At 43.1% G+C, this 24,573-nt stretch overlaps 2 protein-coding genes and 1 non-coding gene across 7 annotated transcripts; 2 read left to right on the forward strand and 1 right to left on the reverse strand.

The window, feature by feature from the left end:
* On the forward strand, positions 1-8,046 carry ech1 (enoyl CoA hydratase 1, peroxisomal). Its single transcript, XM_063906945.1, has 10 exons — positions 1-377; positions 2,180-2,348; positions 2,910-2,998; positions 3,081-3,205; positions 3,307-3,355; positions 4,685-4,749; positions 5,239-5,309; positions 5,988-6,059; positions 7,047-7,197; positions 7,300-8,046. The coding sequence occupies exons 1-10, from the start codon at positions 341-343 to the stop codon at positions 7,402-7,404; spliced, it is 933 nt and encodes a 310-aa protein (XP_063763015.1). The 5' UTR covers positions 1-340; the 3' UTR covers positions 7,405-8,046.
* Positions 1,382-1,572, forward strand: LOC134880866 (U2 spliceosomal RNA). Its single transcript, XR_010167979.1, has one exon. It is a non-coding gene; the product is annotated as a U2 spliceosomal RNA (small nuclear RNA).
* Positions 7,818-24,440, reverse strand: cep295 (centrosomal protein 295). 5 transcript variants are annotated; one of them, XM_063906941.1, is made up of 16 exons: positions 24,077-24,440; positions 23,222-23,422; positions 22,846-22,970; positions 22,660-22,753; positions 22,369-22,482; positions 22,138-22,278; positions 21,523-21,706; positions 20,664-20,843; positions 20,301-20,513; positions 19,649-19,743; positions 18,674-18,886; positions 18,432-18,508; positions 17,079-18,180; positions 16,762-16,945; positions 16,151-16,347; positions 15,874-16,051 (listed from the first exon to the last, which is right to left on the reverse strand). In XM_063906941.1, the coding sequence occupies exons 1-15, from the start codon at positions 24,173-24,175 to the stop codon at positions 16,250-16,252; spliced, it is 3,120 nt and encodes a 1,039-aa protein (XP_063763011.1). In that variant the 5' UTR covers positions 24,176-24,440; the 3' UTR covers positions 15,874-16,051; positions 16,151-16,249. The 5 variants fall into 5 exon arrangements, with proteins under 5 accessions (XP_063763013.1, XP_063763012.1, XP_063763011.1 ...); XM_063906940.1 differs by having other exon boundaries at positions 20,664-20,846; XM_063906943.1 differs by lacking the exons at positions 17,079-18,180; positions 18,432-18,508; positions 18,674-18,886; ... (8 more) ...; positions 23,222-23,422; positions 24,077-24,440 and adding exons at positions 7,818-7,942; positions 8,035-8,134; positions 8,843-8,939; ... (7 more) ...; positions 14,338-14,431; positions 15,602-15,699 and having other exon boundaries at positions 15,821-16,051; positions 16,762-16,913.
* Positions 24,441-24,573: the final 133 nt, after the last annotated feature.

A 24,573-nucleotide genomic window follows, 5' to 3' on the forward strand; every position in this document is an offset into this window, starting at 1 on the left:
GCCACCGTATCCGTCTGTAGAAAGCTGAGTATTTTTGGCTAGGCTAAGCTAGTTAGGAGGTGTTTTCTCACTCAGTTTCATCTGGTGTGCGCTGCGAATTCACTTTTTGTCTACGGCAGTGATGTGTTCACTCTTCTGTATACACTTACTGGCTTGCAGATAACGTTGGCAGCAATCACACCGCCGTTTATAAGTATAAAGTAGTTAGCAGTAGCAGGCATCGGTGTAGCTACATGCTAACATTTCTAGCAGCACACAGAGCTACACACAGACAGGTGAAGCAGGTGAAGGGACACACATCCGTCTGCTTCAGTTCTATCCATAACTGAGGAGAGCAGCGATGTTGTCAGGGATTGTCAAGTCAGGTCTCACCAAATGTAAGTGACATGGTTTTCTCCTGCTTGTCTGCTGTTTGTTATGATATTAACAAACATTTACTTTAGTGTTTCAAATGTCATATTGCACCTGACGGCTATAACCTATACAGGTAATTTAGTGTGCACTAGTTTGTAAAGAAATATAATTTACCCGCTCTAAAACCCGGTTTAAAAGCTTTGTAAGGCTCTGTAGGTAAAAGGTCACCAACATTAGGTTCCATGGAACATGCAAGGTTGTTTTGTAGAGCTCAACTGTTCGGCTCTAAAATGTCCTTTACTTTTAACTCTGTAACTAATCACTATTTTCATCAGTAATTAACATGCCAATTCTTGATCCTTCTAAAACCTTCTTGATTAATAAAGTGTCAGAAATAGTGAAAAACAGTGATATCAACAACAATGTGCATATTGACAACAATGAATGTGTATTCAATTAATTTTATTTAAAGATAAATATGCCACTATTGCATATAATCTTCATGTTTTAAGGGGAATACCAGGAAAATGTATGGTCGAGTTGGATAAGAGTAGCCTGTTGTTTTCACAGCGTGCAGTTCACGCAGTTCTCCACCAGAATGCACCGGAGCCCTGTTTGTCTCCACCCGGCAGTCACACATACTTTCTTCTGTCAGAGAGGAATTATGAAACGATACAACGTTATGTTCGCGTGTATGATTAATATTGCCTTAGCTTTGCCCAAACTATAAGTTGCAGGTCATTTTCTGACAGTTAATAGGATAAAAAAAGTGTTTCAGGGGAAATACTATTCTAATTGGACTAGAACGTGGCACGTGACCAGACAGTTCTGGAGCGGCACAAGCGACATTACTAAAAATAGTATATTCTGCTGCCGTTTCTGCCCTTTTCTCATCTTGTGTGTTTGGTGTAGCAATACTCTGTGTTCCTACACCATCAGGTCATACTGTTTCTAAAACATGCTTTCAAACCGTGAGTGAGAGTGACTGTGCGGGGAATGTGGTCCCCGCCTCCAACAGTGGTATGGTATCGCTTCTCGGCCTTTTGGCTAAGATCAAGTGTAGTATCTGTTCTTATCAGTTTAATATCTGATACGTCCCCTACCCGGGGACCATATATTAAATTGATTTTTGGAATAGGGAGATGGAATAGGGGCTTGCTCCGTCCACTCCACGCATCGACCTGGTATTGCAGTACCTCCAGGAACGGTGCACCCCCTCTCAATGTGGAAAATAAACTAATCGTTCATCACAAGGCGCCTTGTATTCGCTAAGTACCCAGATTCAAGGAGTTAAAAGTCCATGACGCATTAAAACTCATCCAAGAATTGGAAAGCAAGTCATATGTGTAAAACAAGCAGGTTCAGCTTTCTGACTTCATGATGTGACTTGCGTAAGTAAATGCTTGGGAATCGTTTAAAAACAATGAAAAGGTCCTTCATGGAGGCCTATGTGGGGTCTATGTTTGAGTAATATATTAGGAGTAAGTAAATCCATTCAGTAGGCAAACATGATGTCATCTATAATAAATAACAAAGGCAAATAAGAGGGTTCTAAAACTGGAACATTTTATATTGCATATGATTTGAATGGCTTACATCCTCATCCCCCTTCTGTATTTAAAAGCCTGAATCAGGAGTTTTCGTTGATAAAAACGACTGAACAAAAAAAAATAGTGTTTCATTTATTTCTGATGATTTACTTATCTGAACAGTTACCATGGCAGCCATTTGGCTTCCACTGCTCTCTGTGTATCTGTATATATGAGCTCCTGCTGCTGCAGTGGTTCTGAATCCTCCTGTCTGTCCGCTCTCTCTCTCCTCTCAGACCAGAGGAGCTGGCTGCCCGGTCAGGCTGTGGTCAGGGCCATGTCGTCTTCAGGCAGAGCCCCTTCTCCTTACACCGCCCTGGCCATCAGTCACCCAACGGAGTCCGTCACACACGTAGAGCTGCACCGGCCTGAGAAACGCAACGCCATGAACAGAGCTTTCTGGAGGTAAGGTTAAATTAGTGTGCAATCAAGACACAGAAAACATTCAAAACACACATATGTTCTATACATTTTTACACATGAAATGTTAATAATATAATAATTCCCCTAATTAAAATTCATTTTGAACAGTGCTACACAGTAAAGTACCAATAATAATGAGTATGTGGCGAGGTTGTATGGTGGCACTGATCCTAATTCAATTTAGAAGGTTTGATATCATAGAATAAAACACACTTTTTTTTGTACACTAGTTCTATCACAAAATGCACATAAGTCAATTTGTTTTAAACTAGCTAATTTGCTGTTTTGCATATTTAAAAAAGCAACTCGCCTACAAAAGACTACAAATAGATATTGAAAGATATGAAATAACTTAACGAGTATGCAATGGTGCGAGTTAGTTTGGAAATCTCTTTCTTAAAACACTTTTTATAATTGGTTCTTAAAATGACAAGAAATGATTAACATTGCACTCATGTTCAGAGGTAAACCACCGGAATTATGATTAAAGCACATACTTCTGTAGCACTTTATAACTGAGGAGCCTTTGTGTTGCTCCTCCAGTGAGATGGTGGACTGCTTTAATGAGATTGCAGCGGACCCGGACTGCAGGGTGGTGCTCATCTCAGGAGCTGGGAAGATCTTCACAGCTGGTGGGTGTCAGGGGGATTGATGTTCTTATGACACTGTCCTCAGAATAAGCCTGAATTTACTCTGTGCTGTGTTACTGTCCAGGGATCGACCTGATGGACATGGCAGGGGACGTACTCCAACCAGAGGGGGACGACATGGCCAGAAGGTCGTGGAACATGAAAAGAATAATCAGCAAGTACCAGGAGACGTTCAGCGTCATAGAGAAGGTCAGAAGAGTGGTTCTGTTCCTCACGCATAAGAACTGTAACATCTGACAGGTCAAGGGGCAGCATTTCAAATGTCTATTTCTCATTTTGCCTGCTTGTAGTGTCCAAAGCCTGTTGTGGTGGCCATTCACGGAGCGTGTGTTGGGGGAGGTAGGTCTTCTTCTTCATCACCATCACCATCATCATCTTCATTATATTACTATTAGTATTGTGCAGTTCAAGGTTCAGATTACAGACCAAAGGCCAGAATAACAAAACAAAAGGATGTGTTAGTGGGCTAGGTTTTTATCTTATGGTGTCACATGACTGGCTCAATTTCAACCAGATCACCATGGTAACAGATGCAGAACAGCTACCCTGATCCAGAGCAGGTAAAGTTTAGAGACGTTTCTTAGTCTACTTAACCATAAAATGAACACAGAGCCCACCTTTTTATTTTGAAACTATTTTTATGTTAAAGGTCTCCTATTATGCTCTTTTACTGCATATACTATAGGTCTCAAATATATAAAATACATGTCTCTGACGTGTTTTGCTCAAAATACCAAACAGATCATGCATTTTAGCATGTAGGCTATCCCTCTGTTTCAGCCCTTTTAGAAAGTGCTGATTGTTTGACTTTCCCTTTCATGCAAATGAGCTGAAGATGACCACGCCCCTTTGGAGTGCAGCTCTGAGAGAGAAGTTTCTAATGGAGAAACTCAGCTAAACGCTGCCGTGATTAAACGCCATATTATGTTCCAAACCACATCCAGCATTATCTCTGAAACACTTCTCAGTGTTTACCACTAGAGCAGACATTATATGTATTATATACACAACAACTCTAAGTCCCTCCTGCAGATATCCTGCTGACACACAGAGGTGCTGCGGAGGGGGTTCAGCTCACTGACTGTATAAGGGGGACGATAGGTTGGGACGTGTCACGTGGGGGGGACGTTGCCAGGAGTTCAATGTAAAGCCAGCCCACATTTACGATATGACGTCATATCGGCAGCAAATCTGGATCAGCTCGTTTGTACCCCCGTTTTTAGAGATGTGGGTAAGAGGAGGGTTGTATTTTCTGACACTTTGTGAGTCTCCTTACACACCGGGGACACATATTTATGTATAAAAGACAGCAAAAAGTGCATTTTGCATAATACGGGACCTTTAAATTGTTTTACTATTTTTACTACCGTTCACCTTCTTCTATATCTTATATCCCATATGTTACATTTAATTGATATAACTTCTCTGTATTAGCACAAACACCAAGTAACATTAATAAATATTATATTCTAAATGTCCCATAAATCTGCTGTGTACTGTTAACGTACACAATGACTGATATTAATCAACTCTCACTCACTTCTGATTTGTGTCTCCAATGTTCTTTTTATGCTTTATGCTTTTTCACTTAAGCTGCTATTTTTATAATCCTTTCTTCACACAACTGTACTGATTTGTCCCGCTGTGTGTCCCCGTGCTCTGCTGCAGGCGTGGACCTGATCACAGCCTGTGACATCCGTCTGTGCACGCAGGACGCCTGGTTCCAGGTGAAGGTACGTCCCTCTCATTATCATCATTACAAATGTGGCAAGAACATGGAATTTGTTCTTTCAGGGGGAAACAAAGACCAGATACATGATTATAAAGAAAGGCATGAAGCAACAGCTGATAGATCAAATAGGCTAGTGAAAGAAATAAATGTAATGTCATTTAATCTCCTGGATAAAGGTAAAGGAAAAGGCTTTATATACCTGTTTCACTATATTTGAGATGAACTCACAATATTAATATTAGTTACTGAGGATTTTAGTTAAATGTTACTGCTCTTGTCATAAAATATCAAATATAAAACAATAAAAAAAAGACATCAAAACAAAGTTGCTAAGAATGTAAAAATAAAAGACCAGGGTACATTTAGTTTCTATTCCTTAAGCATACACTGTTAATGGTTCTAAAAGAGCGACACCTAGTTGTATTGGAGGGTGATGTTCTGATATGATCCATGTGGAGGATGTTAAAGCTGTCTCTGGCCGGCTCTACAGGAGGTTGACATTGGACTTGCAGCAGATGTTGGAACTCTCCAGAGACTTCCTAAAGTGATCGGCAGCCGCAGGTAAAGCCACATTAACACAAAGTAGAGACCGTTTCTTCTTCTTACCGGTAAAGCCACAAGCTACATGCAGGAATGCGTATGCAAGTAATGTGCAAAGCTTTTTAAGGTAAAGAAATCCTCAAATAATAAAAATCAAACTTGATTATAATGATATTTTTAAAAGTTTGGGGTACCATTGTGTGCAGCAAATCAGTGTTAGCATATCGTGTTAGCGGGTTGGTTCAGATTTGGAAAAAAGGGACCTACAGTCGATGGTCAGCACACAGGAGTACCAACACACAAGATAAGCAATAATCGATACACAGCCGGGGAGGGGGGCAGCAGAAAACACTTTCTAAAAGTTGCATATGTGCTGCGACAGTAAAATGTGCAGCAAAAAAAAGAAGACAAAAAACTTCATAGTGTTTATTGTTCATAGGCTACAGATTCTTATTTTTCATGGTCAACTTGTTTATATTTACTTTTTAGGTCAGTTTTTATTTAATTTTTTATTTTGTATTCTCATTTTTATAGTTTCTTTTTCTTCTACAAGCTGCTGTGATGAAATGTTTTCCAGTTTTGGATCAATAAATCTTTAGCTTTGAAACCATTCTGAACTAAATGTTTACAGCACAGTTTGTTTTCCTGTATGCTGCACAAACAAACCTTATTCTTAAAGTCTATATTGTCTTTCTGCAGCCTAGTGAACGAGCTGGCTCTGACCGCCAGGAAGATGTACGCCGATGAAGCCAAGAGCAGCGGCCTGGTCAGGTAAATGCATTCTCTACAGACCATACACAATAGGATCTAATGACAACACAGGGATTGTGTCATTAGATCCTATTGTTTAAGTTAACCAGAAAGCTACTGGACAGATTTTATTTTTGGACGCTTGATGAAACTAAACGTGCGGAATGACCGGGATCGGTGTGGTACGTCTTTTATAAGAGATTCGCCTTGCCGTTATCACGCAAATCACAGAAACTGGCGATCAGTTTCCCCATAGGAAAGAATTTGAACAGAGCTGAAAAACAGCCCACTTTGACCCTGTACGGATTCCACATACTTTAACGTAGAACAAACATTAGAAGTTTAAAGGGTTCTCGACACTATGGACTTTATTAGACTAATGATTTGTTTTGATAGCTAGTACGGTTCTCACGTAGTCGCAGCTTACGTTTTGTGAAAATGTCACAGTTTCACATGTTATAATGGGTGTGAATGGGAGAGCTCGTTAAGACTTGGGGGGGACATCTGGCTAGAGGGGAGAGGAGCTGTAAAATCTCCTGAGGTTTTTTTCCTACTATTACTCAGCTGGCCACAAGTTTCCCTCTTCATTCATCATTTGGTGATCATAAGGTAGGGAAATGTGTCACGGCCGCACCGATATGCTCATTTAATCAAAGGGACTTACACATATAGCAAACACGAGAGTCCTCGGGTGTTCCTCTGGTATCCTAAATACTCTGGGTAGGATATTTAGCTGATTGGAGCAACAGTTTTTACTCAGAAGCAATAATGCAGCACCATAATGTCAATACATTCTCTGAAAGGCTGTCTCGCGGTTGCCGTGGAAATGCTTTGATCTTTGATCACACCTGTCGGTCCTTAACTAAATCCACCCAAGTTAGCATCCAGAGAGGCGCACCCAAGTTTCATTCAGTCAAAATTTCTATGAATTTTCCAGTTCAAAGAGAAACTCTCCCCTTTTTTTTCAAGCAATCAGTCTTAACACTTCCCCACACGCTTCCTCTCCAGCCGAGTGTTTGCGGATAAGGAGACGCTGATGGCAGGAGCTCTGGAGATGGCGGGGGAGATCGCCGCTCGCAGCCCTGTGGCCGTGCAGGGCACCAAGATCAACCTCATCTACTCCAGAGACCACAGTGTAGCAGAGGGGCTGGACTACATGGTGAGACTGCAACTCAATATGAAACCATATTCAGCATCCCCCCAGCAGTGTGACCATGGATCAGCCTTTATCCTAATAAACACCCTGCTGATTCTTCCCCAGGCGAACTGGAACATGAGCATGCTTCAGACGGACGATGTGATGAAGTCAGCTCAGGCCTCCATGGAGAAGAAGAGTCCTAAGACGATAGCTTTCTCTAAACTATGAACCTCACAGACACACATTTCTGTTCATAACACGTACCCTGCCGTTTTACTTCTCCACCGTGGCCTTTCAAGGGAGTTCCACCAGGCTCCACTCTGACCGTCTGAGGGACCAGAGGCTCAAACCCGCTGAGTGCTTGGTTTCCTAAGATCTGCTATGGTTTGGACTGTACAAGCCTTTTAAACACCATTTGGATAATGGGATACTATTTTTTTATTCAAACTTAACTAAAGTAATCGCATATTAAATCAGAGGTCCTTGGTGAAATCTGTCACACAAGGATCATCCCTGCTGTGTAAGAGTAGCAGCCAGTTCTGTAATCTACTTCATGATGTTTTTGTAAGAAACTACTCTTGTAAAAGGTAGTGTTGATTCATCTTATTTCCTGAAATATTTCACACAAGGACAAAAATGGATTAAAATAACTTAAAATTCTTTATTGACAATACTTAAAAAAATAAATTACATTTACACCATGGAACTGAGCATACATTCAACGTCGTCACAGAGGCTTCTTGGCACGAAGTTTCTCTAAGGTTTTCTGTGGAAAGATGATGGAAAAACAGCCAAATAAAAAGCTAGTTTGGAGCTTGCAGTTCTGTCACATCGCCTCAAACAATTAAACTGCTTTACCTTGTGAAACTCCTTGGCCTTCAGTCTGTTTTTTGCATACGCCTCCTGTCTGCTCTTGAGGGCTTTCTGATGCTTCACCTCCTCCAGCTGCGCATACAGTCTGCACACACACATTAGTTACACAAGTGAAAACTAAGATGTCATTTTAAAAATCCAATTCCTATCTAGTAGAAAACACATTAAAACATGACTATTTAATGTCCTTCTATAATGTTTAGTTCATGTTAAGTGTCATTTGAGAAGGTCCCTGCTGGGTCACACCAAACAGAGAAAAAGTTGTGGCGTCCGTCTCAATCTTGAGGTCGTGCCTTTCTGGAGGGTGGAAATGTTCTGACTACAGGCAGAGATGTTTAAGAGTCAGTTATGAAGACCTGAGGAGGGTTTGTCAGAACCGATGGTGGCTTACAGCCTGCACACTTCATCATTCGGTTTTTAGTCAACTGCTATAGTTTTACCAACCAAACACATATCAGGATTTTGTCGTATGCCACCTGCTGTACTGGCTGCTGCACATTAATGAAGTGGGACTGAAACTGGTAATCTAGTGGCAGAATGATGCGTCTTACACGAGTCAACGACTAGTGGCTCTTTGCTGCTCCACATTTACGGTACGGTACGATCTTTAGCTGTACTGAACAGGTCAAAAAGTAAAAAGCCCCCAAATATAAGCTTATATTAATGTGGTCCATTCCTAACTGTCATAGTGCACTTCTGCTCACAGGTTAACTAGTGAAATGTAGAGTTATGCAACTAGTGGGAAGTTTTAGTAAAGACAGAAGTATCACTAGTAAGATTAAAGCTCATGTACCTCTGAGTTCTGCTGTGCATCACAGTAACGTCCCGTTTCCGTTGCTCTGGGGTGACGTTCTTCACCTCGTCCTCCAGGTGCAGCCGGGGGTCCCTCACTGAGGGGACAGAGAGGCACGGGTTGATGTCCACTCTTCACAAGGCTGACAATCATAGGAAGCTTAACAGGTAGTCATAGCCCCATTTCTACACTGTCCACTCAACTAAATGCCAATAGATACATAAATATTGATTTTAAAAGTAACCTCGTTTAGGATTTAAGACTTTTTACACGTTAAAATAACGCGGGGCTCTGTAGTGTTCAGAACTAATATTTTACAACTGATTTAGATCACCAGAACTTTGCCTGTTTAGAAACTGTTGTTGTAACGGCTGAGCATAGAACAACACTTTAAAGACAATGTAGAAAACTGAATGTTGGATTAGTAGTGTCTAAGGAGACACTAACTGTGTTTTTTAACATACCCAACCACAGTTTACTTGTGTCTCTGGTTGCACATGCGGTGCTGGTTCATGGTGTGATATGACTCAAATAGTATACTATATCAGGTTGACATACCTGGAGGGGGACGCAGGGGCCTTTTCTGAGTGATGGTATCAGATTCCTCTGTAGTTTGATGCAGTTCAGCCGGCCCCCCCTTCGCCTTGGCATTAGGCTTTTGTTGAGGTTCGGTCTTCTTACAGGTGACGGCTTCTTTTTCTGTAGACTTCTCTCTGGCTTCAGATGGACCTGGGCTCTCAGGTTCAACCTTGGCTAGAGCCCGTTTGGCCTTGATTTCCTCCACCCTGAGGGAGGATCTGTGCTGCAGGGCTCTGAGCCTCTGCTGCTGGACCTCCTGCACGCCTCTGCTGGGACCACACTGAACGTCTAGGAGCATCGCTGATTCTAGGGAGAGAAGGGTTCACAAGTTCACATTGTCTGACTGAAAAGCGGATGCAAAGAGGGGCATACATCTGTTTTTGCAGAGTATGTCAATTACTACATATCCATATTTAAGTCAAAAGCAAAAATCCCCACAATTAGGAATCTGAATCAAGCAGCATTACCAACAGTTATTTCAGATATGTTCAGTCTGTAGGTGCTGTGGTTTTACCTGGGTGTGTTTGGTTGTTGTCCTCTGGAATGTCATTCAGTGACGACCTGGACTGTGCCCCCTACAGAGGACATGGTTTGTTTTTAGAGATCACAAAGAAGCCTTCCGCTGAAGTTAAATAGTGTAACACATGTACAGACTGTCACCTCAGTGTGTTGGCCTCTCTCCCCCTCTCCTGTCCCTCCCTCTGGATGTGGGTCCTCCTCAGTGCAGGTGGTATCGTGGTCCTGCAGTGTGGTGTCTGTCAGGCTCACTAGAGTGATCTCTGACTGTTCCAGGATGCCCTTTTCAAAGGCAACATCACAATCATCCCAAACTGCTAAAGCGGTCAGCTCCTGCGAAGATTCATGGGGGTTGCACTGCGAGGCGAGGAGTTGGGAGAAGGATCCATGCAGGGTGGGGGAGGCCGGCAGCTCTGCTCTGAGGCGCTCTGGTGACGGCTCAGACTCAACAGAAGGATCAGTGCTGGCTTCAAACTCCTCAGCAGGAGAGGAACCACCGCCCTCCCAGCTGTGTAGCCGTCCTTCAGGGGAGGTAGGCACATGGTGTTCAGGCAGGTGAAAGATCATGGAGGGGTCTGCTGTTTCATTTTGGGTGACCTCCGCCAGCAGAGGGTGGAATGAGTCTGAACCAGGAAACACCAAAGACGGGGATGAACATGAAGAAGAAGCACAGTTAAGTTTCTAACTGGGTAAGACAAGTCATGCAAATATAGGAAGGCTGGCATGGTTTGAGTTTGATTTAGTCCATCCTTCCATCTTCTCCCGCTTTTCCGTCAGGGTCGCGGAGGTAACAGCTCCAGCAGAGAGGCCCAAACTTCTCTTTCCCTGGCCACATCAACCAGCTCTGACTGGGGGATTCCAAGGCGCTCCCAGGCCAGCGAAGAGATATAATCCCTCCACCTGGTCCTAGGTCTACCCCTCGGTCTCTTCCCAGCTGGACGTGCCTGGAACACCTCCCTAGGGAGGCGCCCAGGTGGCATCCTTACTAGGTGCCCGAACCACCTCAACTGGCTCCTTTCAACGCGAAGGAGCAGCGGTTCTACTCCCGAGTCCCTCCCTGATGACTGAACTTCTCACCGTATCCCTACGGGAGATGCCAGCCACCCTGCGGAGAAATCCCATTTCGGCCGCTTGTATCCGCGATCTCATTCTTTCGGTTTAAGTTTGATTTAGTGTCTTACATTAAATATGACTAAAGCTATGCTCAAACTTAATTGAAGATTTTATGGCTCAATATGTATATATTCTAGTGAAAATATCAGATCATTAACTCAAATAAAATGATCCTAATCGTTATGCAAAAAGGCCCCTGATGAGTGTTTATTTTTTTCATACAAATTTCGATAAGCAGCTAAACTTTAGTCATTTCAATCTGTTTGTAAATCCAGTTTGTATTTGGTGTAAGACACTGAGCTGAGTTCAAGTGTAGAAACTATCATAGATACATTTCTGATTAAATACAATTCTGGTTGGGCAATTTCACATCATTGCTCAGACAAAAACAAACAGAAAGACACACAGCTTAATATGTTTATATTCTAGCCATTGTTGGAATTACATATTGTGCATGGCTGTAATAAACTCCCCTGATATAACTATCATTTTAGAATTGGCTGTAATTACTTGAATGGTGTATAGCTCACCCTCAGTCCTCTCTGGAACCCGGTCTGTTGGAAATGCTGCTTGTGTGAGCAGGGTCGGCTGCTGGGGACTCTCACCTGGGAAAGAGGCCCTGTGGGGCCAGGCTTCAGGAGGACACACTGGGTGAGACGGCGGCCCACTTTCCTCAGTTGGGACACCAAGATCAGCGTGGGTTCGTTCATCTGCAAAACATAGAAAAAAATGTTCCCAGTTTGGGATGAATAAAGTATTTCTGATTGTGATCAGAGGAGAAACTCTAAACCTCTTTTCCTACTTTGAGAAAGTGGAGAAGCACTGACAAACACTGCCATAAAACAGTGTGTAATCTCCTCAACCAAAGCTCCGACAGATTCTGAGAGGAATGCTCTATGAGATGATTCAAGTTGAATGTTGGAGTGTTCATTAAAACCTAACTTCATTTTTCAGTGTGACTCCCATTACCTGAGCTGGCTCTGTGCTGGCCTGCAGACTCATCCAATTCCCCGACCAGAGGTCTCATCCCGCTCCCCTCCGGACCCTCGTCCAACCACGTGGTGGACTGCTCCAAAGGCACACGGCCCATCAGCTGACCTGCATAAAAGTCCTGCCCACCACTCAGCCAATGAGCACTGGACTGATGGGAAAGTCGCCCAATCATCCGGCTCAGAGTGGAATCCCAGCTGCTGGGATCAAAGCTTATCGAGACTGGACCAGGTAGCTGACCAATCATGGAAGAGTGAGCCGATGGGTGACCCACCAGCTGCTCCATGGCCGAGTCTCTGTGGTCAGCAGCGAGACAGGATGACTGGTCTGTCAGCTGGCCAATCAGAGGTCTGAAGGAGTCCTGCTCCTGGTCCTCAGCCAGTGACGGCTCCTCGCCTGACAGCTGCTCCTGGATTGGAGTGATTGCATTGTGGAATTCCTGCAGCAAAAACAAAACATCTGAACGCTGGGCATTTCACAGCTAAGTTTTTAACTGACTTTTCATAATGTGCAGTGGTGTAAGAAGTACTCCGAAATTCTGCATTCTAATTTTTAAGTAAAAGTGCAAAAGTATGTTTCTTATCTTCTGACTTGCTGCTAAACAACAATACACTTTTAAAAAAAGAAACAAGAGAAGTGCGATGGCCTTTAGGTCACTAACACAAAAAGCCCCCTCTAGAGTTTGGTTGTCCTCTCTCGGCTACTGTAAGAACATGGTGGATTGTTAGTCACTGACCAGGCCCCTCCTCTGTGCTCCAGCTGAATCTGAGGGAAGAGACTGATGATCCGTGGATCTCTCATCTCCCCCTCTCCTCTCCAGGACTCCAACCAAAGAAGGCTGCGAGACTGAAGAGCCAGGTTCCTCCACATACGAGCTCTCACTGTCTGCAGACACACAAAGAGAAGAGAGACTATTACCATGATGCAGTCCTCTGATTGGACATGTTTGGACTGTTCAAAAGGGTTTACAGTACCTGTGGTTCTGCCAGCAGTGCTGAGGGAGATGTTCAGCTCTTTTGTGTATTTGTCTATGATGTGCTGGATGCTGCTGTCATTAAAGAGAGAGCCTACAGAAAGACCAGGGCGGTCCGCAGGGGAACTGTCCTTAGAGCAGAAGCTCTGACCGGGTGGAGAGGAGACATCCAGTAAATCTGCTCCTCGCTCCTGTTCTACCCACCGTCTGAGCGGTGGGGATTTATCTAATGAAGGAGCGGGAGGGGAACAAGAGGAGAACATATTTAGGCCTAATGAAAGGAATAAAACACATCATTCATTTCTTCATAAGTTAAACTAGAATTACAGGTATAATCATGAGTCATATTGGAGACCTGTGAAAGGGATACAAAAATTAGCCTTAGGAAGCTTGAGAACAGGGGCCCAGAAATGAAAAACATTACATACTTTCATTATATATCATTAATACATATTGAATTGAGAGAGATCACTTATTTTCTACATTATACACTAAACAGGCATTGTGAAATATATTGCATTCAGTGAGCTTCAGGAGAACAAAGCAGCAAGTCATCTGGTGTATGTACATTATTGATCATTTGTGCAGCAGATCATACAGTTATAATACTGCTTAATGGGGGGGGGGGGGGGCGGACACACACACCAACAAAAGGGATGCTGGCAGGCTGAACAAGCTGGTGAGGAAGGCTAGCTCTGTAGTGTGAGTTAAACTGGAAAATCTGGAGGAGGTGGCTGAGGGGAGGACGAGGAGGAAGCTGGACAGTATCCTGGATAACCCCTCCCACCCCCTCCATGCAGAGCTAGTGAAGATGAGGAGTACGTTCAGCCACAGACTCATCCCACATCGGCACAGCACTAAGCGCCTGGGAAACTCTTTTGTGCCAGTAGTCATCAGGCTGCACAACAAGGGGGTAACCATGTGACTCACTGACAGTAACCCGGACTGCACATCAAGCCTGCACTCTTGCACAAAGCCTTTTACCCGTATCAATCAATGTCAATATATTTAACAATCCAGATACAAAATGTATATGTATTTACTGAAGTCCTTAATTCCATTTTTGGTCTAAACAGATACTTACCTGTACATCATTTTAATCATGTTCTTTTAGTATCCTGTGTGAACCACACTGTCCTGTTTTTCTGTTGCTGCTTAAACCACTGCATTTCCCCACAGGGATTAACAAAGGTACATGTTATCTTATCAGATTCTCTAGTGAATAATGAAGAGCCAGGCAGATCTTTCTGGTAAGATTTAGTTTCAAAGCAATGACCATGTTAAAAAAAAAAAAGGTTTTAAAGACACGACAAAAGACCCTCACCAGGGAGGTTCTGCTCAGGATCGGTGGTGATGTAGCTGCCCGTGGAGATTGTGGTGGAAGAGAGGCAGTCAGAATCAGGAGGCCTATTTGCAGACTGACGAAAATCATAAAGGCACATCAAATAAATATGTTAAAGTGATCAACAATGGATATTACACAAATAAACACATCATACAGACTGACTGAGCTCAGTTCAAGTGTAGAAACCATCATCAAAGCATTTCATTAAACACAATTCAGGTCGAGTAATTTTGCATCATTGCTCAGAAACAGAGAAATTATGGCTCAATATGTATATATCAGATCATTAACTCAAATAAAATGAACCTACTCATTATGCAAAAAAGGCCCCCGATTTATTTTTCAAAAGCAGCTAAACTTTAGTCATTTTAATCTGTTTGTAAATCCAATTTGGTGTAAGACACAGACGGACACACTGAGCTCAGTTCAAGTGTAGAAACCATCATAGATGCATTTGTAATTAAATACAATTCTGGTTGTGTTATTTCACATCATCGCTCAGAAAATAACATACAGAAGATACACACACACACACACACACACACACACACACACACACACCTTAATATGTTTATATTCCAACATGCTGGAAATATTTAGATAATTTACAAGTACTTTAACCCACTTGTTACTCAGAAAGGCCTGTGTTATTTTGTCCTATAAGCAGTTAAACTGTAGTACTTAACAATGTGTCCAGTTATTTAAAGACAGATTCTAATATTACTTATTTTGAATAATAAAGTTACTTTAATCCTATATTTGGTGTAAGACACACACACACACACACACACACACACACACACACACACACACACAGAGCTCAGTTCAAGTGTAGAAACCATCATTAAATGTATTCAAATAAATACACTTTTTGGTTTAAGAATTTCACATCATTGCTCGCACACACGCACACACGCACACACGCACACACGCACACACACACACCCCACCCCCAACGCGTGAACCTCAGAATATTCAAAACGCAGAAAACACTGTAACTGTGAAATTAAATTCATATTTTTTTAGGATTTGCAAAATGACAGTAGACAGCATTATTATTAATACTGTCTATAAAACTGTCTAAGTGTTTAGTTGTAACATAACAAAAGAAAGGCGAGGCAGGTGAGCTTTCAGTGTGTATATTCCTTTGTCACTACATCAGTGTCTGCTGTAAAGGTCTGCCAGAAGGGGGATGACTTGTTCTAAGAGGAGGAGAGAGTCCGAGTGTGCAGGGCCTGCTTACCTCTGTGGGGGATCTGCAGCTTGGGATTCCAGGACCAGAGAAGTCAGCTCCTCTCCCAGAGTCCGAGGAAGGAGGTGAGATTATCCTCAGGACTGAATCTGGGAAACAGAGTTGCAACCAAGAGGAAAGATCTTCATTTCAGCCTTTTGATCTTCCTATCAAACACTTACATTTTCTTCTGAATTCCATATCATCACTATTTATCTACCGTCTACGTACCAGACTCTGAGGAGGATTCTGGAGATGTTCCCGCTCCTATCAGCAGCCTCTCTCTCCAGATGACATGGCTGGATGTTGTGGAGTTTGTTTCAGGGCTGCTGGCAGTCTGCTGCCCACTGCTGGACCAACAGGGGGTCTGCAGAGCCCTGTCAGAGACCCCCAACGCTTCAGAGTCCTCCTGCAGATCCCAGCCCAGAGAGTGCGAAGGAGCCGTTACACTCCTGTCAGGCCCTGGGGAAACATCAACAATCCAATCAATTGGCATCACTCTCCGTAGCTGGAGGAAGGTTGCTGGCGTGTGATGAATCGTGTTCCTGCGGTGGAGCGGACCTTTGGATTGGCTGGTGTTGACAGATGTCTCCACTTCTTGAATAGCACTAAGCTCATGTTGTTCCGTCATCATCTCCATGATACTCGGCCTGACGCGGGTCACTGGGGGCTTTGCTGCTCGAGGAGGAGGGAGGAGTACTGAGGGGGGATAGACGCGGGGGCTGGTGCAGCAGGAGTGTCACTCTGAGCCACGAGATCTTTATAGAACATTAAAAAATTACTACACAATATGAAACCACAGGAACTTATAGTAACTTAAAGTGCAGGACTTTTTATTTATATTTGAAAGCCAAAGCAGTCACTGCTTTAGAATAATAGTATTGTTTTACACAAACGTGGTATGACTAATGGTCTGGGTTGGAGTGAAATGAGAAACATGGGACTGAGGTGGAGACACCACGACTGAATACTTGCATTAAATATGCAAATACACATAAATATATGCTTATTTGCAAACAAATTCTGGTACAGAAACCGGGACAAAACACATTCAAATGTGTTCACAGAGGGAATTTTGATACATCCTACAGAAAACACTGAACAGTAAAAACAAGGCCACATTATCTGGAATTTGGGGAAAAAGTGGCAAAGAGCTACGATCTGCCACGCACCTGTGTCACCACTGATAGAGGGCGGTCGCTGGGGGAAGCCATCTTCATCCTCAGGGTCTTCTAGGTGGGATAACGTTCCTCCGTTAGAGTCTTCTATAGCTCTAAGCAGGGAGGCAAGTAACTTGAGACGGATGTGCCTGATGTTCTCTGGATCCAAAACTCCTCTGGCAGCCTCTGGGACTGGCTGTGAGGGAGATAAGGCATCAGGAAAGTTGTCAGTTACTCTCACCTCACAAACACTGTTGTAAATATAACTAATGTATTTGTCTACTGTACTTGAACAAAAACACAACAGCAGTGATAGTCCTGTCACTCACTGGTTCTTCAGTTTGAATGAGAGCCTGCAACGTCTCCTTTTGCCGCCTCATCTGCTCCATCTCCACTTCCTGTCGTCGCCTCTCCTCCTCCTGCTGCCTCTGCTGAAGCGCCACTTCCTCCCTCTGCTCCAGTAGCCGTCTCTGGACCTCCTGCACCTCTCGTCTCTGGACCTCCTGCACCTCTCGTCTCTGGACCTCCTGCACCTCTCGTCGCCTCTGGACCTCCTTCAGCTCTCGTCTCGGGACCTCCTGCAGCTCTCGTCTCTGGACCTCTTGCAGCTCTCGTCTCGGGACCTCCTGCACCTCTCGTCTCGGGACCTCCTGCACCTCTCGTCTCGGGACCTCCTGCACCTCTCGTCTCTGGACCTCCTGCAGCTCTCGTTTCGGGACCTCCTGCAGCTCTCGTCTCGGGACCTCCTGCAGCTCTCGCCTCTGGACTTCCTGCAGCTCGTGCCTCAGCCTCTCCATTTCGTCGTCCTCCGTAGAGCTAAGGGACCTGGTCCGTAGCGAACAATGTGGCAGAGTCACAGGCCTAACTGTTTCTAGAACTGGAGCCAGAGTTGTTCCAGAGGGCATGACCAAGTTACTGCTTTGAATTGGGTCAGAGGCAGGCTGAAGTGGGATGCTGCAGTGATGTGTGGTGGACAGCTTGTAAGGCGACGGCTCTGAGGAGGCTCTCACTCTCTCAGTGAGATGCCCTGTGACTCTCTCCATGATGTTGTCTGTCAGCCAGGCAGTGAACTTCTGGTTCCTGGGATTGCTCGAAATACATTCAACTTCATCTGGCACCAACTTGGAGGCAGAGCTTATATTTGAGCTAGGACGTTGAGAATGTGAAGCCAACATGTCCGACTCTCTTGTGGGAACTTCCCCAGGGGTTTGTGCTCTGGCGTGGATGTATGCATGCAATGCAGGAGGGGTAGGGAGCTGCCGAGGAGCTGGAGGATGCACGGACTGAACACCTTGCAGAGGGCGGGGAATGAGGCCTGCAGGCACTGCAGCGGGCAGCAAAGATGTGGGGGTCATGTTGTAGCGAATCCTTAGAGCTCGCTGGTATTCCTCGAGGCGCTGATGGGCCACCTCCACTGACCTCTGGTGAAGGCTGAAATAAAGAGCGTCAGTTTTATTTATAAAGCTCAGTGCCTCAAGGTTCTTAAAATTAAATCACACAACACCCTCCAAACCAAATAATGTTCTCCGAAACTGTATAAAGATAAGTCAATATAGCACTACGAATCAGAAGCTTTATTACTGTGTCACCTGATGAGATTACTTTTAAACATAACTGCATGGAAAAGTGGTGAAAGTGAGTGGCTTAATAAATTAATGTAGTTTATATTCAGTTAAACACACCTGTTTTGCTGCAGCAGTCGCTGCTGGTACTCTCTGATCCTTCTGGTGTGCTCATCTTCCCCTGCAGGAGGCACCAGCTGTCAAAGAGGGAAGAAGCAGCAGTTACTCATCACTGAAGTTCTTTTTCTGACCACACTTCACATATCTTAAAAGATAAAACAAATCTGACAGGAATATTAGTAGTTCAGAGCTATCATGAGAACAGGTTTACTGGGGCTAGCTTTAATGCTTTAGAGGCCTACCTCAGGGAGCAGCCCAGGACCAACAGAGGGGGGTTCCTGCTCATGGACGGGTACTTCTGGTTGGTTGATAGGAGCCTCCTGGGTCACAGCAGCCTTCAGATCCTCTCTCTCCTGCTGAACCTCACGCAGCATCTGCTCCAATTTGGCTTTCTGCTCTTCAAGATCCTGGAGCAAAAGCACCTGCTGCTGTTTCTCTCTCTCGAGCTCCTCTTCCTGAACAGGAAAACACGTTTAAAAACAGCCGTCATGTTACAGAAGAAGTTTCCGCTGAGCCCCTAATTACTGACTGCATATCTAATGTTAAGTAGGGATTTAATAAACAGTTAAGGTACTTGGCAACTTCAGTTTTAATGGGGTTTTTTTTACTAAAGAAAATTGTTGTTGTACTAGCTTTAAAGCAAGCAAACCATGGTCTTTGAAACAGACAACATGTTCAAAGCAGAAACTAAAGCTATGCAGAGGAGAGGTGACTGCCACCACACTGCTGCTTCAGACAGGAGCTGGCTGATTGAGTAATCAGGAACACCTGGATAAAGGATACTGACCTATCAGAAGACAAAGCACGAGGCCTCTGTGATAACAAATGAAGCTGACTTAAAAAAGTGAATACAGAATAACCCCTGACAGAGTAAAATTACTGTTGTGACATAACTCTCACTTATCAATGTTCTGCCTCTTTTAATTTACTTATTTGTTATCATTATATGTGATGAAAGATAATAAGCCATCTTGCAATAAAGGGACAATTACCAAGGGACATTGAGCCTTTTAGTAGGCATTAAATAAAACTGCATGTTTCCATTGAGAAACTGACCTTCCGGTATTTCCAATTATATGTTCCACGATGGGATTTAACTACTGCCACTGGATTTGGAGCACAAGTATTTAAAGCTGTCAGTTGATCTGCTCCAATGTACGTGTACAGTGAATGAAAATAGTTCCTGCTCTGTATCATAAATGGGAATCAACACATACCCTTTTCTTTCGTTCTTCTTCAAACTCTTGTATTCTGTTAGCAAGAACATGTGGAAGTAGAGTTTCTGCAGCTGGTGGCTCCGCTGTCTCCAACGCTGGTTGAATAAATAGAGGAGAACATGAAATTTATTATAATTATTTTTCTAAGATTATCCTTGTTATGGCAGTTGAAGAGAAGGAGTGTACATTTCTGAGAAAAAAATAAAAACGACCAAGATTAAAGTTTAACATTTTATTGAAAATATGTAGATAGTTTCTGAGATTTAAGTAGTACATTAAAGGGAGAAAATTCAAATTTAGAAGAATAAATAAACAGTATCATTCTCTGAGATTTGTGAGTCATAAAATTGCTAGAAAAAAACGTAATGGCTTCACTTTGTGAACTTGGATACTGTTGTAGTTCCTGATGCACAAAGGTCAATGCTTTAGATAATATGGGGATTCTGGGCTTAAATCACAAGTATTTTCTTGTTACAAAAGTTGAGTAAACAGTATATTTGGATTAGGTTATCTGACTACAGGCATAATATGATTCTATACAGAATAATAATATAAAAACAGGGTGAACAGAGAGTCAAAAAGAAGAAGAAACTTCTCAATACTCTCAATATCGAATTGATTTCATTACAGTGTCAAAGAGAGTATGAGCTACCTGGTGGGGGTTGGGCAGGCTCCAGGTGGTGTTTCTCCTCGCTGCTCAGAGAGCCCGTGTCGATGGTGGTGTCCCGCTCTGGGATCTGATCAGTGATTGAGGTTGGGGATTCGGCTGCAGGAGTGTTCTGCTCAGCCCAATGGTTCCTCTGGTTCCTGATACGATCCAAGAGTTTCCTTAATGCCCGTCTGGGAGCAGGCTTAGAGGGCTCCACTGCAAGTAAAACACATCAATTAAGTTATGGCTTGATAATGATTTGTTTCAAGGACATCACATGTAGCGATTCTGTATAAATCCCAAAAAGTAACGCTGAAACCCAACAAAACCTGTGATTTTAGGTAGCATGTGTCTGCTATTCTCTACCTTGAACAGATGTTTCCTGCTCCGTGCTTCCATCTTCTTGCTCGGTGTCATATTGTGTGGTTCCTGCTCCTTTGGGGGGGATTTCATCCAGTGTGACGTCCAGCTCTTGGTCCCGGCTGTCTGTGGACAGAGCCGGCAGAGGCTCGGGAACCAGCTGCACCACCAGGTCTCCTTTAACCTCTGCTGTCACAAACAGTCAATCTTTAAAGAAGTTCGATTAATAAGTAAAAAGTTATGCTGACTCCCACCATGCTTATTTTATTTGTATTCTTATGACCCGTGTGTATTCTCATGTGTACCATCTCTGTTCCTGTGTTATTCTGATGCTGCTAAAGAATCTGATTTTCCCTACGGGGATCAATAACTACCTCTATCACGGCTACATCTGCACTGCTCTCCACTTTGAATATAGTATTTGCCATATTTTCTTATATTTGACTGTTTCTCACATATGTAGATTTTGAATAAATATTCTACTTGTTTTTTTTATTTGTTACAATTGGCTTGAAGTAGGTTTTTAAAATAGCTTTTATATAAGTACTATTTTTTAAAAACGTATCCTTCTTGGGCCGGAAACCAGGGTTTGTATATAGAATAAATGTTACATGGTTTTTCTTTTTTATACACGTTGCCTATTTATTCTCAGCTCTCATTCCGGAGTTTGTAATTATTTGAGCAGTGGAAAGACTATCAAAGAAGGTTTTGGGGAGTTTTACTTAGTCTACACCAAGTTAAAATAAGGTATTTTGCTTTTAAATATTCACTTCTAAGTCTAACTGGAATGTCATTTCGAGGTCAGAAAAGGTTTTGTTATAAAACACATTCAGAACAAAATACTACACGACTCAACAGTCCTTACTCCTCTCTCCTGTGTACATGTCCTCAAAGGCAAATTCCATGTCCCTCTGGTAGTCCTCTGCTGTCTCCTGTCTCTTATAGAGAGGCTGGAAGATCTGAGCAGGCATCTGGAACACCTGCTGCCTCCTCCTCAGCAGGTCTGTCTGCTGCATGTGCTCCAGTTCAACAAGCAAGCGCTCACGATCCTAAAGAGAAAAATGCCATAACAATAATATATATATATAATCACTTATTCACCCATTGTCTCTTTTTAGAAGTTACAAGTCACCTGATATAAGGTTTTATTATAGTACAGATAATTTAATGAGGGACTTTTTTTTTTTTACAGGGATTTTTGGACACACAACACACGTGTCTATGTTTTAATGTGTCAATTATTCAGATATAGTATGCCTTAATCAGTCCCACAGGGGGGAAATGCAAGGTGTTTTATCAAAACTGGCATAGCAGGTAAAAAAAAGTGATATAGTCTTTACATAAGAAGTCTATCTTTCTACTATGACGTTGTCCCGCTGTCAGTCAACAGTGTCTTCACCACAGTGATGGCAAGTAGCTTTGGAGCATATCATTTGTCAGACACATGTGAACAATGTTGCCGTGTATCTGTGAGTTTTACCTGCACCAGATGTTCCCTCCTCAGAGCCTGCTTCCCTCTGAGACGAGCCTTCTCAAGCTGCTCCTCTCGCCTCCTCATTTCCTCCTCCTTTAAATCCTGCAGCCTCCGCCCCTCCAGTTCAGCTCCCTCCTGGGCACTAGGCTGATGACACAAGTACAGGCTAGACATCACACACAGGAGAGGGAGAAACAAAGCATGGGGTTGTGTCCATACAATAATCAGAGGGCCTACCTGCTCTGTCTCTGCCTCACGGTCCACTGCGCTTTCAGGCATGTGATAATGCGTGGCTGCGAAAGCACTCACATCAGATTTCTTCACTACATGTGGCTTCTTGAAATCAATGTTCTGCTTGAACAAAAAGACAATGTTACCATGACTACAACAAGCACCTGTGCAACATGAAAGGTATGCGTTTTTATTTTGTAAAATTTGCAAGGCTGTTCACTTCACTGGTCAGCTTGTAAATCCAGGTGTATTATCAGGCCAACAAGAATTCCGTGCTACTCATGATGGGGAGATCACCTGAATTGGGTGTGGGGGAGGCTTAGGGAGACTGGCCACTTTTGCTGATCTTTCCTTTTCTGTCTGAAGTGCCTTCTTCCTGGCCATGGTGGATCTACATATAAACAAATGAATAAACTTGTTGTTCAGTTAATTTTGATAAAAATTAATGAAAATGTTTTTCGAGCAATTATCTTTGCTGCTCACCGGCTTTGCCCCTCATGGTCTTTAAGCCTCTGTGTTTTGAGCTCCTTCAGGGCTTCCCGGTAACGCTCCTCTGCCTTGACGTTATTTTCCTCCTCCCTCTGAGTTATGGCTTCTAAGTCGGGTTCCTTAGAAAAAATTAAAATTACCAAAGAAATATTAAATGATTCGGAAAACACATTCATCTTCATGTGATGGACTCGATCACAATATGGTTTCATCTGTTCCTCGTCCTGGTGATAATCTCAGGTTCAGTGTCAACAAACTAAACAGTGACTAAATTTGAAAGGTCAGTTTTAGCTTCAAAGCGTGTATTGTGTTCACATCCGCAACAGAAGATCTAGTTATTGAAGACAGGGTATAGCTTTTGTAATCTTACATTTTCTTTTGCACTCCTGTGTCCCTGACCGAGCAGCTGGAGGCTCTCCTGGTATAATCTCTGCAGTGTGTGACATTTTTCCCTCTGCTGTTGCTCCCAGTCCTCCCTCAGATCCTTCTCCAGCTGCTCCAGCTCATGCTGGCGTCTCCGCTCAACCTCTCTGCGGATCTGTAGCGAGATATACCGCTGCTGCTCCCGCACCTGGAAGTCAATGCAAAATATGAATACATGCCCAGTCTGACGTTTAAGAACCATTTCATTTATCACCTGTCGCTCAGATTTCTGAATGTTTGGAAGTGACATTTAGGAAAGCACAATACTAAAAAGGTGGCTTTCTATGAAGCCATGGGTCAAAGTCCCTTATTGGATTCATTTTCACACACATTTGGAGTTGATTACCGTTGGTGGCTATTAGACTGAAGATAAATACATTCAAACTATGCCAAAAAGTTACATAGTGCAGTAGTGACTAACATTGAGTCTGAGGTGAACCTTTAATATACCAGGTCAGACTTATTTACACATCCTTTATGAAATAAAATGTCCAGACTACTCGTCAGTGCAGTCTTTTGTTAATTCAAACTTACTTTTTTGCCTGAAATTGTGTTAACTACATGATATAGGGAAAATTAACGTTTAACTTCCTGATTCACCATGTAAATATGACTCAAACATAGTAAAGGGTTACTAGTTTAATTATATGTAATTCACTTAGTATCTCACTAACCAACATTACATATTCACTTTCTTAAAGCAGTAATTATTTCTGTACAGTGTTTCTTTGTCCTCTTCGGGTTTTCAGATGTCTGCCTTTTCTGCAGTCTGTTTGAGTAAAGTTCCACAGCATGGCCTTACCTGCTGAATCCGCAGCTTCCTCCTCCTCTCGTGCTCTTCTCGTATTATCCGAGCCTCTTCGTTCGGGCTGAGTCTTAATTTAACCACTTTCCTCTTCATTTTCTTTTAAATGTACTATTAGACATTCCCTACAAAGCTAACAACAGGTAGCATCTCCGTTAGCCATGGGAGTTGTTATTGGCTAGTTAGCACGTTGTTGAAGGCATCAACCAACAGCATGATTTAATCAACAGTTATTTAAGGGTAGGTTTACATTGAGCATTCTTTAGGAAAATACCCAAGAAAGCTCCGACAGGAGCACAAATCCATGTCGTATCTATTGTTTTATCAGCAGAAAGCCATGCCAACCCAAACAAACAGGGAGTTATTGTCCTAAATAACGTCACATCCGGTAGTTTAAACCGCCCGCCTTACACGTTCCGTTGGTACCTAACAGACTGAACATCGTTCCTATCCGCAATGTTTGCGTCTGTAACAATTAAACCTACCCCTATTAC

Source organism: Eleginops maclovinus, chromosome 18 (assembly GCF_036324505.1).
Source record: "Eleginops maclovinus isolate JMC-PN-2008 ecotype Puerto Natales chromosome 18, JC_Emac_rtc_rv5, whole genome shotgun sequence".
NCBI lineage: Eukaryota > Metazoa > Chordata > Actinopteri > Perciformes > Eleginopidae > Eleginops > Eleginops maclovinus.